The 19,947-nt window shown below is 39.0% G+C and overlaps 1 protein-coding gene across 1 annotated transcript in view; it reads left to right on the top strand.

Annotated features, from left to right (window-relative positions):
- LOC125237889 (putative vitellogenin receptor) overlaps positions 1–19,947 on the top strand; it is a 96,563-nt gene that overhangs the window by 54,302 nt on the left and 22,314 nt on the right. Inside the window, exons 22-25 of the mRNA XM_048145126.1 lie at positions 714–867; positions 1,991–2,076; positions 3,131–3,264; positions 4,269–4,339. Of these exons, the coding sequence (XP_048001083.1) occupies positions 714–867; positions 1,991–2,076; positions 3,131–3,264; positions 4,269–4,339 (445 nt within the window). The remainder of the gene's footprint in view (positions 1–713; positions 868–1,990; positions 2,077–3,130; positions 3,265–4,268; positions 4,340–19,947) is intronic.

A 19,947-nucleotide genomic window follows, 5' to 3' on the forward strand; every position in this document is an offset into this window, starting at 1 on the left:
TGTAATTATAGGCATACATGAATAACAGTTATTTGTTATACAAGGGGGCAAAGTTGTATTTTAACGCCGAGTGTGGAATTGAAAAACGAGCAAGTGAAAGGATTCTATAGTTGAATATCGAGAATAGAATCCTGACCTTGCGAGTTTTTTAATACACGAGAAGTAAAATACATTTGCACCCGAGTGTAACACAAAACTTTTCCCCTCACTATAGCAAGGAAACTACAACGCAAAAAAATGTGTTTATCACTGCTTCCAGTAGTTCCACAGATGGTAAATCATATTTATTGCTAGATTCACCTACTTTTATCAATTTTAAAGCAGTTAATTTGACTTTATTCAAGGTCAAATTACTTTACCCACTAGTGGATAAAATGCGTTTTTACCCGCTGGTATTAAAGACAAAACACGTGTTTCCGAGCTAGTGAGGAGAAAATATATTTTTGAGTTTGAGTTATGGTTTTCATGTTATTTTTATTAGAATTTAATCTTGAGCACATTTTTAATTTACTTATTTATTTATTACTACATTGCTATTTATTTATTACGTAAAACGATGGAAAGCATAAAAAATGCAGGCAGCCATTTTCTTATACAGGGTTGGTTTGACTGACCAGATATTTAAAACGTCATAATTTAATAGTAATTTAAAAGGTCGCACCGAACTATTTCATTTTTTTTTTCACGTTAAAAAAACACTTCCTCTTTCACAGCGCCGTTTTACTGCGAGTTCGACCAGTTCCAATGTCGCAACAGTAAGATCTGCTTAGAGCGCGAGCAAGTCTGCGACAAGCACCAAGACTGCCCGGACGGCTCGGACGAGGGCCCGCTGTGTCACACGCTGCGCTGTCTCGACACTGAGTTCATGTGAGTGTAACACCGTTGACATGTTGATAAGGTGAGACAGAGACAAGCATACAGGCTGTCGCGACAAGCACCAAGACTGCCCGGACGGTTCGGACGAGGGCCCGCTGTGTCACACGCTGCGCTGTCTCGACACTGAGTTCATGTGAGTGTAACACTGTTGACATGTTGCTAAGGTGAGACAGAGACAAGCATACAGGCTGTCGCGACAAGCACCAAGACTGCCCGGACGGTTCGGACGAGGGCCCGCTGTGTCACACGCTGCGCTGTCTCGACACTGAGTTCATGTGAGTGTAACACTGTTGACATGTCTCTATAAGGTGGGACAGAGACAAGGATACAGTCTGTCGCGACAGATCTGCTCTCTGGTACCTCACATTACCGCCTGTCAAAACGCGACCAGTCGACCTGTCTTATCTCACTCATACAAGCATGTTGCGCGTTCATCTACACGAGCTTAGCCTGTGTGTGTAGGAACTCGCTTTTTTCATATAGTTGAATCTGATTGACATTATCTGAGTCCAAGGTATGACTAGACATATGACAAACTTTATTGGAAAAATGGCACGCATTGGGTAGCATCTCACACCATTACCACATCTCGGACACTGGCGATCAAATATATGAAAGAGGCGCGTTCCTAGCACACATTCTAAGCTCGTGTAGGTGAACGCGTACCATGCTTGTATGAGTGAGATATGACAGGTTGACTGTTCGCGTTTTTGAAAGGCGGTAACTGTGAGTTAACTGAAACCCCGTCTTAGCGGCGGGCGGCGCTTTCAGCGGGGAGAGGGAGTGGCCATACTGTGTGCTTTTAATTTCTTAATGGTTTAATTTCATAAAAAAAAACTATTTTCCTAGAACAAATTAATTTATTTCCAAAATAATTTAATTTGTATGTATTTGTATTTGTGTGCTGTGGGGGCCGCCATAAGCCTTTGGCAATTGTGTCATATATTTGAAAATTTCGACCCTTGCCACCGTGTCCGAAAGGCCGAGTGGTTTAGGCATCCGTCGCGATAACGGAGGACGCTGGTTCGAATCCAGCTTTGAACACTTGGAGGCCTTGGTCACATTATCTTTGTATATGACATTTATTTCAGTTTATAATATCTATTTTGTCTAGGTGTACTTCCGGCAACTGTATTCTGGGCGGTTGGCGATGCGACGGCGACGCAGACTGTACAGACGGCTCCGATGAAGTTGACTGCGGTAAGCCCACCCTTGTGGATTACCCTTATGGGACTCCCCAAACACATCGACGCCGTTTAATAATAATATTTGTGCTAAAAACTAGAGAATAAGTAGTCGCTTTTTTAATTTACAAGCAATATAATTTAATAACATTTAAAATATTTTTTTTTTACAACAACGATACAACTACCATTACAGTTACCTAATACGATAGTGTAGCAATCTTAACCTAATTATATTTTGCAATTATCCTAATTAGCATAACACAATATTACAAACAAATTAAGCTTTAGTGAAGTCATTCTCAAAGCAATGGAACAGATCTATCCGGGTAGCAACTCGATTGAGCATACGCAGGGTTCTCGTCCACAGCGCCTCGCGCAGTAGGCCGGTGCGCGCGCGGTGTACAGTGACCTGCAAAGTTGCATGGACAAATCATGAATGAATGTATTGATAAATTCGCATGCACTTTTGCATCTTACGTACGTACATGATATCAATAGTGAATCATATTATATAACGCGTTCCTGACATCAGCTCCTGATTGCGATGTGTTTGATAGTAGATGGGTGAATGTGTGTCGTGATTGTTTGAGATACTGTGAGACGATGGGTGAATGAAAATAAAATGCTGTGACTGTTCATCGCATTTTTGACATGTATTGTATAAAGCCTTTTTTTGACATATTTCTACCGTTTATGCTTCTAATCTTGTGTTTGTGTTTGAAATTGTGGCGTAGGCGAGAGGCTGGCAACCTGTCACTGCAATGTCACACTTTTGATTTCTTTCAACCCCTTTTTGCCAAGAGTGGCACTGAAACTTGGTAGTTCATGTGCTCTGCCTACTCCTTTATGGGATACAGGCGTGATTATATGTGTGTGTATGTGTTCTACCGTTTGTTATTATTTCCTTTTTTTCCAATTGTATATTGTGTATTTGCATGAATTAATCATAATTTTATTAATACTGTAATTATTCTCACTAAGCTAGTTTAAATTTGCCAGTGCTTTGGTGCAAACTGTAATGCTGTGTAAATTGTATGTTATATTAATAAATAAATATTGTTTCATAGCGAACCGGACATGCAACGTGGGTTCTTACCAGTGCCGGAGCGGTCAATGCGTAGAGATCCAGAGACGCTGCGACGGTCAGAATGACTGCTTCGACGGTTCCGACGAGGAACGCTGTCAGGAACCTATCGATACGGTAAGTCATGGGCCAAAATACATCAGTGTATGAGGAACGTCACTCTAAGCTCTATTATTATTAGAGCTTACTACAGTTTGACTTGAGAATCAAACATATTAGTCCCTGAAATGGTCATCCGTCAATAGGCATGTATAAAACATCAATAGTACAAATTCACTCTACAACAGTTTGACCAAAGAACCAATCACGCAACGTGTAGACCAGTGCTAAAGCGGTCAATGTGTAGAGATCCAGTGACGCTGCGACGGTCAGACTGACTGTTTCGACGTTTCCGATAAGGAGCACTACCAGGTACCTATCGATTCGGTTTAGTCATCAGCCAAGACATCAGTGTAACTATATGAAACATCACTATTACTAACTAGAGCTTAGTAGGTACAGTTGAGTAGAGAAACAGACATGCAACGTGGGTTCTCACCAGTGCAGAAGCGGTCAGTGCGTGGAGATCTGAGTATTTCTTTTTTTTTGCCACTATTATGAAATGTGATATTTTTGAAAAAAAAAGTGCTATTTCTACTCAGAATCACTAGCTTTTTCAATCCTAGTAGTTAAAAAAATTGTCTAATACGTTTTTTTCTTATTTTGTTACCATTTTCCGAACATGTTGTATAGGGTAACAAAAGAGGAAAGTAACAAAAATGTATGGAAATTCTGGGCCACCTTTTGTCTCCCAGTGAGACTGAAAGTACTCGTGATTCTGAGTACAATTGACCTAAAATTTCCTAAAGCGATAAAAATAAAAAAAATGGCAAAAAAAAAAGAAATGCTCAACTACGCTGCGACGGTCAGGCAGACTGTTTCGACGGTTTTGCTGAAGAGCGCTGTCAGGAAGTGTCTTTGCAAAGGGTTTTGCAAATAAATTCATAGCGGAAAAAATCACACCACTGGGTTGAGTTAACACCCGAGCTTGCAACTCTGAACCACTTGTCTAATGCTTTACTAACTGAGCTACCAGAATTTCACCCAAACATTTACACTAAACAATTCAAAATAACTTCTAGGTTCCATCGTGCCCGGAAGGAGAAATTCCCTGCGAGCTCAATAAGACAATATGTTTCCCACAGACAGCTTGGTTTGAAGTATTCTAGGGTCGCTGGATGTTGTGCCGTCTTTTCTAGTTACGAGGGTTGTTCCAAAAGTTGTTATATGCTCGCTCTACTCATTCGATTTGAATAAATGTTATACTATTCGATGGCATATTTCAATGGAGATCATATCCAAAAGAAATTATGAGACTAATGCGAATACCCGAAATGCCCGGTAAGGGAATTTTATTGCATGATGAGCATAGATATTTGTTCCTGAGTCATGGATGTTTTCTATGTATAAAAGTATGTATTTATCTATTTAAGTATAACTTAGCATCCAAAGTACAAGCTTTGCTCATTAGATTTATATTGACCGGGATATAGACCGTGATTACCTTTTTGATTTTTGTCGAGCTCCCGATATTTCGACGCAGTTGCATGCATTATGACCACGGAAAACTGACGGAGGCGGGTGGATGTTAAAGTTGCATAGACAGCGCGCGATCTACCCCCCTTCGCGCGCGTCGGCTGCGTTCATTTTCAAAAAAGCTTTGCTCAGTTTGGGGCTAAGTTGATCTGTGTAAGGTGTCATATTTATTTATTATATTTGTTTTACCAAAAGTTGTTTAGTTGGAATTTCTGACTTCTTAGTTAACTAAATATAAAAAATAAACTAATCTCTTTCTAAACCCAAATCGACATCACCTTAATCAATAATGAAAAATCCCTCAAAACAGTATAAGAAAAATACAAATCGCATGAATACAACCAGAGCAGTTAAAAACTTTCGGAACAGCCTTCGTATATCGGTGGAGGATTAGGATGCTAATGCTAAGATAAACTTAGTAACGTGTCCACAAAGTAACATGTTCAGGTGATGGTCTCAAAATCGTTGTTGTTTGGAGTAGTATAGTGTTTAAAAATATTTTAAGCGGGTTACTCACGTATTAAGTCGATATAGCGTTCGACATGTTTCGGTTCAATTTTGAGAACCTTTCTCAAGAGTAGCGACCCCGCCTTTACATGTCGAGAGCGCGACGCATACTGCGCATACCGAGCAAGCGCCCCCCCCCCCGGATCCGTCATGGGGGTCATGACCCCCCCCTGGAGCCTAGGTTGGCCATACAAATAGACCACGTGACCCCCCCCTGGGCACGAAGCTGGATCCGCGCTTGCCACACAGCCCTTTGACCAAAGAGGATTGAGTAGGTATTATAGAGAGTTACTGTCAAAGTAAAATGTGTAATCACAGTGCATAGACTGCCATCTCTCGACACAGGCTTAAAACTTTTGAACCTCAGTTTTGACAATTCGGCCCATATTCTTAGTTTGGTGTAATGTCACGCTATTACACTATATACATCGGGTTGGCTCGCCAATACACACCGCACGTCCGTGCTCCATCACACTCGGACACCGACTGCCATATGTACTCGAGACACCTATACACTACATCCCTTTCTTGTTTTAATTTTTTTTTTTATAAATATTTAAATAATAGGTCAATTTAGTTTTAATTCAAATACTTGCCATGCTGTGCCGTGTATCTCTTTTTTTTTCTTTTTAATGAACTACGTTTCTTCTAATTGTCTGCCCACTTTCGTCATTCCTAACTTGATCATCTCCGTCTTTACCACTTAGTACTGTATGTGAAGTAGTTATAATTAGGGATTAATTTTCTATCTTTAGTCATATGTTTAGGACATTCCGGTCTGAGGGTTGACTCAGAGCGGACGCTGCACCACCACCTGCAGTGTATACTCAAACATACTTGTGTGTTTTATTAACTACAATTCCTAGATGTCAGTCTCCCTCCTTCTTCTTTAAATCTGTTACCTTTTTCAATTCAGACTGTTTTGAAAACTAGATTAGTACATTTTTTTTTATATACATATATGATTGTTTTTTTTTTCTTTCTTCAATAGCATACAAATCATACAATATAATTGTACAATGCAAGCATCGCACATTTCTCGCGTCAGCATTAAAATTAATATAATTATGACTTGATTAGAATTGCTTTGCATTGCTTGATTGCATTTGCATGCATTTAGTTATGTTTTATTGCAAATAAATAATGATTGATTGATCGCTGTATTTGCGATTACGCTATACATCGATTTATGCATTAGTTTATGTTTATACGTGCTCCTAGCTAGTACTCAGTATACCTTGGTTATCAATAAATTTATAAGTGTATCAAAAATCAGTGTTTCTATCAAGACTACCATCAACCATCAAGAATCATATCATCTAAGGTGTACGGCTCGTACAATAATATTTCACTAATTTCATACCTTTTCATGATTTACATTTTTTTTTTTTTAATAGGTCGCTTGTCAGGCGTCTAATGTATATTAGGTAATTATTGATGATAACATTGATAACTGATTGTATCGGCCCTATACTTCATTATATGCACCTATTATTGCTAGTAACTAGTAAATAGTACATATAAGTATTTAGTTATAGAACCTAATGTATCTGGAGCCTCGTCTGCCGACAAACCATACTCTGGTTTGGCAGAAGATAAATTTAGTTGTAGGTTTAGTTTTTGAATAAACATTTATTTCATTTTTCATTTCATCTAATGCAATTCATAATACTACGGATATTATAATGTTTAGTTAGATCTACTCATAAATTTAATTATAAATTGCAGTGCATAGTTATTAAAACTTTTACTGTCTACTGTTTTTTTTTTCTGGATCGAAAGGGCTCGTGATTCATTGCATTGTAATACATAGAGATACTATATAGAATATGCATTAAAATCCTATTCAGGGTCACGTATCCACTTTATCGTTTTATTGATTTTGTTTCATCATGATCAGCTTTCTTTCTCGTAGATACTTTGTACCACACAAAGTAATCAACAATTAATTTTCTAAAATAGATAGCTGTTCATATACTATTTAAGAAGTGCTTACCCAATTGACCCAATTATACTAACATCCGATTTATATCTACACAGTATGTATATATTTTAGATAACACTTTTCTTTTAAAGTATTTTATCAACATCTTTTTTTTATTATTATTATCTCTTTATCTATCTTAGGATCTTAACTCTTAGGCTAGGCTATTTTATAATATGATTATTAAAGAAATTACAAAACCACTTTTTTTTTTTTGGCTGATTGGCGATTGACCATAGTCACACCCGATGGAAGGTGAAGATATAGTCGAAGATGGAGCTCACCGATTCAGTAATACTTAGCATATTCACTTTTATCTTAAAGAGACCGAGGTCGTATTTTTCTGGGAACATCTATGGTGGGAGTGCATTCCATTCCTTTGATAAAATATTATCTAAATTATTACCCAAATATTATCTCCTTCATTTACTTTCTTTGCGCTGTTAACCGAACAAATCAGCATGCCCATTTACAAGGCATCAAGTCATACTGAAATTGACCGGAGTAACAGGAGTAACAGAATACTTATACAGCTCACCGAACTACGAGGTAACTACCTCGTAGTAGGTAAGCACAGTGTTTCTCCCCAGGTACCACGATTTGAATTTGTTTTTGCAGCTGTGTCTTTAAATTCCTTCAGGAGATGTTATATCTTGACAGACTCAGCGTTTATTTATGTGTCACACGGAGAGAAAAACAACTAGATTTAATGTTCGTTCAACATTTCTATTTTTTTTTTTTTTTAATTGCGCCTACGTGTTCTTTCATTCCAACTACAAGTTTGATGTTGTTAAGTGTAGTTACACTTTCTTCTACATTTTTTTTTATACCACGTCGGTGGCAAACAGTTATAGGGCCTCCTAATTGAAAGCGGTCACCGTAACCTATGGACGCCTGCAACTCAAGGGGTGTCACATGCGCGTCGTCGACCCATTAGAAACTTGTATAGTCCTTTTTTTTTTTTAGAACCCCATACTGTAGTTCATCGGGGAATACCTTGACATAGCTCATTCCACAGCCGGAGCGTTCGTGGGAGGAAATATTATTGTTTTTTTTTTTTTTTTTTTTTTTTTTAACCAATCTTTTATTTAAACCAACAAGTCGATTTTGTAAAAGCACATGTCACATATTGATTTAAACATAATGTTTGGCTGATTCAATAAAATATATTTTAACAAGTTTGACCTTGTTGTTTGGTTCGTACAAATTCGACTTGTATCATCAATATTGTGATTTATTCCCTTTACTAAAATACTATTGTTTCAAACAGATAAACACGCAACAAGACGAGTTTGTTAGATTCACAAGGCAAATTTCTCTCAGTTGTACCCTTAACTTCACATCCGTCTATCAATCCATTTATATATAGAATAGAATCATGTTCCCTAACTTCTAAATAATGTGCATTGTAAGTAGTTAGGTACCTAGATAATTGACGTGAAGCATTGAAATCTGTGATTATTTAACATTTTACAATCACTACAGACAAAGCTGATTCAGCCGCTGATTGTTGTCCTTTTGTTCATTTTCTTGACCAGACGAAATAAGGTCACTAGTGAGATTTCAATATCCTCCCGTGAAATTACGCAAACAAGTTCAGCATTTTTATTTCTTATTTTTTTTTCTATATTAGTTCAATAGAGGCTCACAGATCCATTAGTTTATTTGTTTTAACTGGACACCTGACTTGTATGAGATTCACCTACATGAATCTCTGCAGTATGTACCTATTACCCTAACTGATAACGAGTACCTTCAGTACCAATATATTTTTGTAATGATTTTCAACTGACGTAGATTGTCTTTGAAAATCTATCATAGATCAACTTAAATAGGCATGTCTTTCTCTTGAGGTCACCCATACTGACAAAGCCTTGTTGACGGTAAGCAGAGTTAGCAACTTCTTTTTTTCCGCGTTGTTGAAATGTATCAAGCGTTCGCTTAATTTTATTCAATTCAGCTGCACCACTACGTGTTTTTTTTATATACAATGCAATGTCAAACCAATGAACTGTCTTTATTTATTTATTTTTTTTTCACTCTTTTCACTCTGATTGACGTTAGCGGCATCTAGGTATATAAAGAGTGCTCTTTTCCAGCGCTCCTACCGAACTCCTACTGATGTAGGATCACCTTCGCTGTCAAATGCCTCCAACGACAATTAAGAAGCCATACTGGACTTTCTTGGGGCAACCTGTACCCAATCAATTTAATGATTCTAACTAACACAAGTCAAAATATATTATATTGAAAATATTTCAACTTATGCTATCTCAAAGTACTCAGTCATTGTACTTGAGTGTTTTACTGGGGTAGTTGTCTCAGACTCTCAGGCACTGGATGCCTTGGTATTTTTTTCTTTCATATGTGTAATTTATTTCGGTTTCAATTTAATGATATTTATTGACCGACGTCAATCTACTATTATGACAATTGAAGGCTCAGATAGCATTTATCATCTGATCTAAGCGTCATTTAAGCGCACGTTCAACCAGTATAACCGTAATTTACTTCGTGTTTAGGTTATTATCATTAAGCTCATATTTGCAACAATTCAATGTTCAGTTTTTTTTTTTTTTAATTGCTGTTTAACTATGTTTACAACAATTTAATGACCAGATAAATATATCTGCCTTAACCAAGGTATGTTTTTTTTTCATTTATTTTACATGACAATTAAATGTCCAGATTCAGTAATCTGCTGGTTCCACATATATCTATATTTATCCTCGTAAGGCTAAAGTCATGTCAAATTAATGACCAGATACATTTTATCTGCTTTGAATGAGCCGTGCACACTGTACAGGTCAGGTCATTGTTATTCTGTTACCAGTAGGTTTTTTTTTTCCATGACAATTTAATGTCCAGATTCGGTAATCTGCTGTATTAACTAGCTTAATAACCAGAATTTCTGTTATCCAATTCACACACATGACAATTAAATGTCCAGATTCTTTAATCTGCTGTTTCCAAATTCGCAATTTAATGCCTTATTTTCAGCCACAAATGGCATAAAATTTCATAGTATTTAGATGCCATTTAAACGGTCGATACTAAACAATACAATTGAATGTACAGAGTGCACCTCCATGTGCTGTTTCCAAATTCGCAATTTAATGCCTTATTTTCAGCCACAAATAGCATAAAATTTCATAGTACTTAGGTGCCAATTAAATGTTCGATACAATTGAATGTACAGAGTTGCATATCCGTTTAATGACTCTTTTTTTTCTGCCGACTTTACTGGTATTAGATATGTGGGTAGTCTTAGAAAGACGGCGGGCTGCGCACCCACCGAAATCAGTCGAATACAGCTATCAATGTAAATGGCCGGTGTTTAATTTGTCTCCGCTTTCGGCTCCCTTATTCGAGATTTAACAGTGGCGACGACGAAAATATTTATCGGTTACGCGTGTGATAATGGCCAAAGTAACAGTTGGCACACTTACAACCTTTAACCACGAAGTGCATGAGTGGTCAGTGTATAAGGACAGGTTGGAACAATGGTTCCTCGCGAACGAACTCGATGAGGATGGAGACAAATCCGGCGCAAAACGTCGCGCTATTTTGCTAAGTTGTTTAACGGAAGCAACGTATAAATTAGCGCGAGATCTAGCATTACCTAAGGAAGTCGCGAAGTACAGTTACACGGACGTTGTTAAATTGTTCGATGAACATTTTGCGAGTACAAGTAAAAAGTGTGGTTTTGCGGAACGGTACAAATTTCATAGTGCAGTGCAAAGTTCAAACGAGTCCATGGCGGAGTGGGCAGCTCGCGTGCGGGGCCTGGCCGCGCATTGCGAGTTCAGCGCGGACTCGTTCGATGACCTGCTGCGAGATCGGTTCGTGCTCGGCATGGCGCACGGGCCTGAGCGAGATAAGCTGTTTACGACGAAAATGGCGGACGTCACATTGCAAAAAGCATTGCAAATCGCAGAAGGCATGAGGAGTGCGCGAATAGGATCACAGCAAGGTCGGAGCGCCACAGCGGGCGCGGCATCGGAAGCCGCGCAGGTCCCTCTGCAAGTCCTGAAAGTGTCAGCGGCACCGGCGCGCAGCGGCGGCGGGCCGCCGCGCGGGCAGCGCTGGCCGGGCGCCGCCGCGCGCGCCGCGCCCGACGCGGGCGCCGGCGCCGGCACCGGCGACGCGCGTAGCGCCGGCGTCGCATGCGGAATTTGCGGCTACACGGGCCATCAGCAGGATTCTTGCCGTTTTAAGCATCACGTTTGTAAACGTTGCGGAGTTAAAGGACACTTAAAACGGGTGTGTTCGAAAGGAATGTCTCGGCAGTATTACGTCGAGTGCGGCGCTGATGATGACGTCGATGTAACTGGTAAGCATGTGGTGTGCAATATTCGCTCAGTACGTGGTGAACCCATGAAGGAATCTGTCGTAGTAAATGAAAGTCCTATAACTTTTGAGTTAGACACGGGTTCTCCGGTAACTATGATACCGGAAAGTACTTATAAGTTGTTATTCTATAACTTCCCGCTGAATCCGCCCGATAAGCATTTACATACCTATAACGGAGGGCCTATAGATATTTTAGGTACATTAAGCCTACCATTTAGGTATAAGTCGGTGACTAATGTCATTAGGGTTCAGGTACCACGGGGCGATGGGGCCTTATTATTAGGCAGAGATTTTATTTCAGCATTTAATTTGGAACTATGTCAGGTAAATTATTTCAAATATGATGAATTGACGTCAAAGTATCCAAAACTATTTTCAAATAAATTAGGTTGCTGTAAACATACAAAAGTTGAACTGAAAATAAAATCTAACCACAGAACACCCCACTAGAAGCCAAATGCAAGCGATATTGTTCGAGACGCAAATCACCAATCCTTGCGGGATGAGGCGGGCGCGCACGGTGCTGCCATTGGTCGTTTCAAATAATGGCGCGCCTTTATGATTAGCAGTAGGGATGGGAATGGGACATGTCTATTATAGACAATGGTACCGGTACCAGTACTGTGGTGAATTTGTTTTGCAACAAATTATAATATTATAATTAAATTATAATAAGGCCTAGTTACCCTTCGGGTTGGAAGGTCAGATGGCAGTCGCATTCATAAAACTAGTGCCTACGCCAAATCTTGGTAGTAGTTTCCAAAGCGGACCCCAGGCTCCCATGAGCCGTGGCCAATGCCGATGCCGGGATAACGCAAGGAGGATGATAATTGTGATAGCATCTCAATAAAAATCATTCTAGTAACTAATAACTAAACTGTGCATTTTTACTTACATTTACTAAGTTAAATAACCAACTAAATATTCTAAACTAATCAATGAACTAAATACCACTACAGACTCTACAGATTCTAGATAATTATTCACTATTACAAATCTGCTTTCTTTTATATTTCATAAAATGGTAGCACATGGTACGAACGGCAGTACGAAGTTCCCGCAACAGACATAAACTAACATGGCCCCATGCCTAGTCGTTTACGTGAAAGGGATAGCATATCACATTGTTAACTCGGTAAAGAGGGATGGACGCGCCTCGGCGCCGCTCAGCACAACCATATTGACCAGTATAAATGAACTCCGCGGACAATAAACAATATTCAACAAAATAATTAATTTGACTTAACTGTGGAATGTTATTCCATCTTTTTTACATGTAGAAGTGTTAGAAGACTTGCCACACCACTTTATGCTGTAAGAGACCATTGTTTGCAACCAAAATTGATTATTTAAGATTTTTCCCGAGCGGACACGGACACTGTTAGCGGGTCGTATACTTGGGCGCTACTGATCGGTGTCGCACGCGTTCAAACTTTTATAAACCTGATTTGTCGTATGCTTGGTGACCGCGAGTCGCCCTGTAAGGGCCATCTTGTTGTATTGATCTGTGAATCTAACACAAAACCCATTTTTTGTAGGGCACGGCCTTTACCGTTCGCGTTAAGAGAACTTGTAGATAAAGAACTAACTAGATTGACGGGCCTAGGCATTTTAGTTCCTATTAATTATTCGGAGTATGCAAGTCCGATTGTGCCAGTAATTAAACGCGATAAGTCATTAAGGTTATGCGCGGACTATTCAGTCTCACTAAATAAACATTTACTTGTAGAAAAGTACCCCCTGCCCCGCGTAGATGAGCTATTTGCTAAACTAAATGGGGGCGAACAGTTTTCTAAACTTGATTTGTCGAGCGCCTACAACCAGTTAGTCTTATCAGAAGATTCGCAATTGTTAACAACCATAAATACTCACAAAGGGCTATTCAAGTATACCCGGCTCGTGTTCGGCTTAGCATCGGCACCGGCCATTTTTCAAAGGACCATGGAAACCCTACTGGCAGGTTTAGATGGAGTTCTTGTTTATTTGGACGACATCCTGGTAACCGGAAAAAACACAAGTGAACATGTAAATAAGCTAGATGAGGTATTCCGCAGGTTGGAGGCGGCCGGGCTGGTGTTGCAAAAAAAAAGTGTTCCTTTTTCCAAAACTCAATATCGTATTTAGGGTACATTATAGATAAGCACGGCATTCATAAATCACCTGAAAAAGTGAAAGCTATATTAGAAGCAAAAATCCCAAGTAACGTATCTGAGTTAAAATCATTTTTAGGGCTTGTTAACTATTATAGAAATTTTGTAGAAAATGCATCTAGTATACTTAGCCCGCTTCACGAACTGTTGCAAAAAAATGTATCATGGGTTTGGAAACAGGAACACAGCGATGCAGTCGACAAGATAAAAAAGGAATTATCGTCGGATAAAAATTTAGCACATTTTAATCCGGACGCAGAGTTATTTTTGACTGTAGATGCATCGCCTTACGGACTTGGCGCTATTTTGTCATTAATAGTAGAAGGGGTTGAAAAACCGGTTTCATATGCTTCGCGATCCTTGACTGCTGCAGAAAAAAGATATAGTCAGATAGAGAAAGAGGCAAGTGCTATTCTGTTCGGAATTCGCAAATATCACCAATATTTATATGGACGAAACATTCCATTTACCTTAAGGACAGACCATAAGCCACTTTTATCTATATTTAATCCTGAGAAAGGAATACCTGAAGTTTCGGCAAATAGGCTACAAAGATACGCGATTTTCTTATCGGCATATAACTATAAGATTGAATATGTGTCAAGTTCACGTAACTCAGCTGATTTCTTGAGCCGAGCGCCGCACGAGAAACCGGTTTTGCACGTAGACGACATAGCCACCAAAGATAATTACGTCAATTTTGCTTATGAGGGCGATAATTTTTTATCATTAAATGACATAAAAATGGGCACGCGACTGGACGACTCGCTTTCAAAAGTAATTAATTTTATTTTAAATGGGTGGCCTAATAAAATTCAAAACACACTGCTAAAACCATATTATGATAACCGTAATGAGCTAGCTGTAGAAAACGACCTAGTTCTGAAAGGTCATAAACTAGTAATACCGCAGTCTATGAGAACAAAAATAATTGAGGAGTTACATAGGGGCCATTTAGGTGCGCATAAAATGAAAGCGCAAGCCCGTGACAGGTTTTGGTGGCCACGCCTCTCACAGGATATCGAGGAGTGTGTCGCGACGTGCCGCGTGTGCGCGGCGCTGCGGCCGGCGCCGGCGCGGGCGCCGCTCACGCCGTGGCCGTTCCCGCCGCACAGCTGGCATCGGGTACATATGGACTTATTGGGGCCCATAAACAATAGAACTTTTTTAGTCATTGTAGACGCGTTTTCAAAATGGGTCGAATGTTTCGAGGTGTCTAATAATTATAGTACTCGCGTAATTATAGAACGGCTAAGCGAAGTAATGGCAAGGTTTGGAATATTTAACGTTATTTGCAGTGACAACGGGTCCTATTTCATATCTAAAGAATTTAAGGAGTTTTGCGCTCGTAATGGAATACAACATATAACTTCACCTAGTTATAGCCCGGCCAGCAACGGTCAAGCGGAAAGCTATATTAAGATTATTAAACGGGCTATTAAAGGTATAATAATGTCGGGTAGCAGCGGGAAGGATTTAAATGTAAAAATTCAAGAATTTTTATTCCATTACAGGAATTCCACACACAGCACTACAGACAGATCCCCTTCTGAATTATTATTTGGGCGGAAATTAAGAAGTAGATTGGACTTGATAGCTCCACCAGTCGCATCATCCAGCGCACCACTCGACGTACTCGTCAAAGAAAAACAATGTCGACAGATTGAACAATATCGTGGTTCCCGTAAAGTGAATTTTGCGATTGGTGAGCAAGTGTTAGTGCAGGTTTATATTAATCAAAATAGACAGTTAGTTAAAGGAAAAATATTAAAAAAACTTGGTTCTTCAGTATATATAGTACAGCTAGTAAACCTTAACCGAAATGTAAAAAAACACACGAATCAAATTTTGAAATATAAGGGGGGGGAGGAACACGTGTTGTATGACAGCCAACCGGCAGTTCCTGCGACGGTGCAACCAAGGGTCACTGAGTTGGCTAAATTGTCACAGCCTTCACCGGCAGCCGACTCCGTGGCAGATGACTTCCAGATACCCGTTATTTTGAAGGAGCATCCGGCGATCACAGAGATGTCACAAACAGCACCTCCGACTGATCACATACCAGATGCTGGCACAGTAGACAACCAGCCGGACCAGGTCGAGCAAGAGGCAGACGGCGACCGCTCTCAGGAGTACGAAGACGCTCAACCCGAGACTCCCAACAGTAATAGCGAGACAACTGTGCCTCCTGTCGAACCGCAGGCTACTGAGCCTATTGAATAGAATAGAATAGAATAGAATAAACATTTATTCGTGAACACAGACAAGACAAAGAACACATAATAACAACAAGACAGAAAGTAATGAAGTGCCACGAAATGGCCTCATCTCAGCGTGTTGCTGGTGACTTCCAGCGCTGATCTTCCGATATTGGAAAGCGGTTAAGGAAAATTGTAGACTATAAGCAATTCTTTTAGGCTAGTTTTAGTTAACTTAAACTTAAAGGAAAGTTTGTAACTTTAGGAATATTGGTGGAGGGATATTAGATATGTGGGTAGTCTTAGAAAGACGGCGGGCTGCGCACCCACCGAAATCAGTCGAATACAGCTATCAATGTAAATGGCCGGTGTTTAATTTGTCTCCGCTTTCGGCTCCCTTATTCGAGATTTAACAACTGGTAAAGTAATTTAATACTTAGATGGAAACTGCTTATCATAAGTGCTTCAAAAATGTATTTTTTTTTTCTATACCGTGTTTTTTTTTTCGTTAAATTTGACACGTCGTTAGGTTCATTATCAAGAACCATCCTGTATATCACTTTTAGGTATATTTAGCACTTAATGTGAACCCATCTGGTTTTCTGGTTTTTAAGTAATTAAATACTCAGATAAAACTGCTCGAAATCGGCGTTAGGAATGTTTACGTAAGTCAATCCGCGACAAGAGTATTAGTCATGATTTTATGGCATGTTCAATCAATTCAAAAGATTCACGTTCAAGTGATAATCTATCTCTAAATAAGTGTTACTTTCCCGACATATGCATAGATCCTTTCATTTGCAGCTGTAGTTCAAATAACCACTTAATGAAGTCGTGACTTACGTTACTTTTACGTAAATTCACCCCTGTAAGGAAGTATACTTAGGTAAGTATTTATCTAGTTTGTTTTGGTTTTCACCTTACTCTCAAACATCGACTAATGCTACCATAGGACATTTAAGTGTGATGGTTGTACAACATTTTATCATTCAAGTAAATGCCTTATTTAGGTAAATAGCTTAACCATTTATAAATTTAGCAACATCACATAATTTTGTGTATTAAACCAACCAACAGGTAGATGGTAACTTCACTAATTAAAAATAAATATCCTTTCTCTTGGTTGGACGGAAATTATTGTAATGATTCCGGGCTGTGATTTATGTAAATAATAAATCAATTTTATAAACCCACTACACATAAACTCAAATAACATTTTGGTACCTAAAAACATTTGGCAATCTAGGTAGGTAACCAAACCGTTTACTAGGTAGGTAGGAGCCACACACCGACACCTGTATAGGCATGACAATCTAGGAAGGCTGGCCGTATGTTGTCAATTGCCTCAAACATTTTATTAATTACATCTATCGGTTACCTGCTTAAGGTTTATATTCGCACGGTTGAAAGAAATAACATTTCATTTATTTTTATTTGGTTTTGACTTAATTCTTGAAAAACTGCCGTTATAATCATTTCGCTTTGTAGTATTTAATGAACACTTTCATTTAGCTTCATTACGTTCCGAAACTACTAAGAATGCCAGTAATTTAAAACGGCAGGTAACCAAACCTGTTTACAAAAAGATAACGGTGCATCATGGCGCATCGTTACTCGATTTTATAGGTTATGTTACTTATGTTTCTATCCCATCTTTTCCGAATACTAGATTCACGTGGTAAGTACTTGCTTTTATCCTCGTCGCCACTTGTAATGTCACGCTATTACACTATATACATCGGGTTGGCTCGCCAATACACACCGCACGTCCGTGCTCCATCACACTCGGACACCGACTGCCATATGTACTCGAGACACCTATACACTACATTTGGTATTTGTTAAAATGTCAAATATTTTTATTAGCGGCCGAGCGTTCCCCAAAGGTGTAACGCCATCTTGGCCACCGTACCTTTTTCATTATGGTTTTGAGGTACGTTTTTTTCTTAGACTTTATTCGTCTATACGGAGTTACATAATAATATGTCTTTGTCTTTGACTAAGGCCGATAGTCCACTATCATATCATATGTTTATCATAGAAATATCATCATAGGCGACACGCCGTCTTTCTTCACGTTGGAGAAGGCATACAGACCTATGATCATATTTCTATGATAAACATATGATGGTGGACTATCGGCCTAAGTAAGGTGTCTATTAGACCTCCTAGTTCAACTTCGAATATTTCATAACTCGTTCGATATTCGAAATCTCGAGCGAATGCCCAACACTTCCCTCGGAGGGTAAAAGAGCGCCCCTTAGCAAATATACTTAAGGCTCATTTAAGTGGTATGCGAACTTGGATGTGATTTAAGATACAAGAAGTTACATAAAATTCAGCCTACCGACTACCAAACCAATACTAACTCGCATGTAATAAAAACTCGCATGCGAGATCTCGTACCGTCTAAATCAACTCTTATATCTGGACTACACGGGATAAATTACAGCTCATGCATGGATCCAGGGGGTGGGGGGGGGGGGGTCATGGGGCGGGTAAGTAATACGAGATATAAGAACGTATCATATATTACTTATAACATATACGCTCACTTTGTATAAGCTTGTTCAGCATAACGTTCACTGGATATAATGCTCAAAATCGATAATAGCAAATCATCTAATTTCGAAGTGGATAATGTTTATTCTCTATAATATCAGTGTATATAAAGATTAATGTATATAACGTTAGGGATACCTAATATTTATAACATATATTAATCAATTATTCTAACATCAAAAGGTGTAATGTTCATAATATCTAAGATCTATGTTTATAACGTATGGGATACCTAATATTAATAAATAATAACATATATTTTTCAATTAATCTAACATCAAAAGGCGTAATGTTCATTCTGTGTGTAAGATTTTAAATGCAAAATAACCTAACCTAACCCACTTTCTTAGCAACAGTTTTGTAAGGGGGTCGCAGTTCTAACCTAACCTAAACCTACTCTCTTAGCAACAGTTTTGTATGGGGGTCGCAGTTCTAACCTAACCTAAACCTACTTTCTTAGCAACAGTTTTGTGTGGGGATCGCAGTTCTAACCTAACCTAAACCTACTTTCTTAGCAACAGTTTTGTGTGGGGGTCGCAGTTCTAACCTAACCTAAACCTTTCTTAGCAACAGTTTTGTGTGAGGGTCGCAGTTCTAACCTAACCTAAACCTACTCTCTTAGCAACAGTTTTGTATGGGGGTCGCAGTTCTAACCTAACCTAAACCTACTTTCTTAGCAACAGTTTTGTGTGGGGGTCGCACTTCTAACCTAACCTAAACCTACTTTCTTAGCAACAGTTTTGTGTGGGGGTCGCAGTCTAACCTAACCTAAACCTACTTTCTTAGCAACAGTTTTGTGTGGGGGTCGCAGTTCTAACCTAACCTAAACCTACTTTCTTAGCAACAGTTTTGTGTGGGGGTCGCAATTCTAACCTAACCTAAACCTACTTTCTTAGCAACAGTTTTGTGTGGGGGTCGCAGTTCTAACCTAACCTAAACCTACTTTCTTAGCAACAGTTAAATGTTATATATGGAGAACGGTATGGTATATAAACTGATATTAAGCTAATATAATCGTTATATTAAGTAATGTTATTTATGGTGGACGGTATGGGTGCGCCAAAGTTCATATAAAATTGTTATACCTTAGGTCACTACGAAAGTTTTGAGATACAAAAAAACTATTAAATTTATTTAAATATTTTTTATTACATTTTCTCAAAATACTCTCTATTAGCTTCTATACATCGGTTCATCCGCCTAAACCATGAGTTGAAGCATTCCCGGTACTGTTCCTTAGGTCTTCAACGGCCTGCATATAGGCATTCCGAGCATCCTCAGGGCTATTGAATCGCGTATCACGGAGTCCGAGTTTGATTTTAGGGAAGAGGAAGAAGTCGCACGGTGCTAAATCTGGGCTATATGGATGATGGCACAATTCTTCAATTTCTGTACTCTTCAGAAATTCTTTAGTTAAAATGGCCTTGTGTGGCGACGCATTGTCATGGTGCAAAAAGAGCCCTCTCAAACC

Source organism: Leguminivora glycinivorella, chromosome 22 (genome assembly GCF_023078275.1).
Source record: "Leguminivora glycinivorella isolate SPB_JAAS2020 chromosome 22, LegGlyc_1.1, whole genome shotgun sequence".
Lineage (NCBI taxonomy): Eukaryota > Metazoa > Arthropoda > Insecta > Lepidoptera > Tortricidae > Leguminivora > Leguminivora glycinivorella.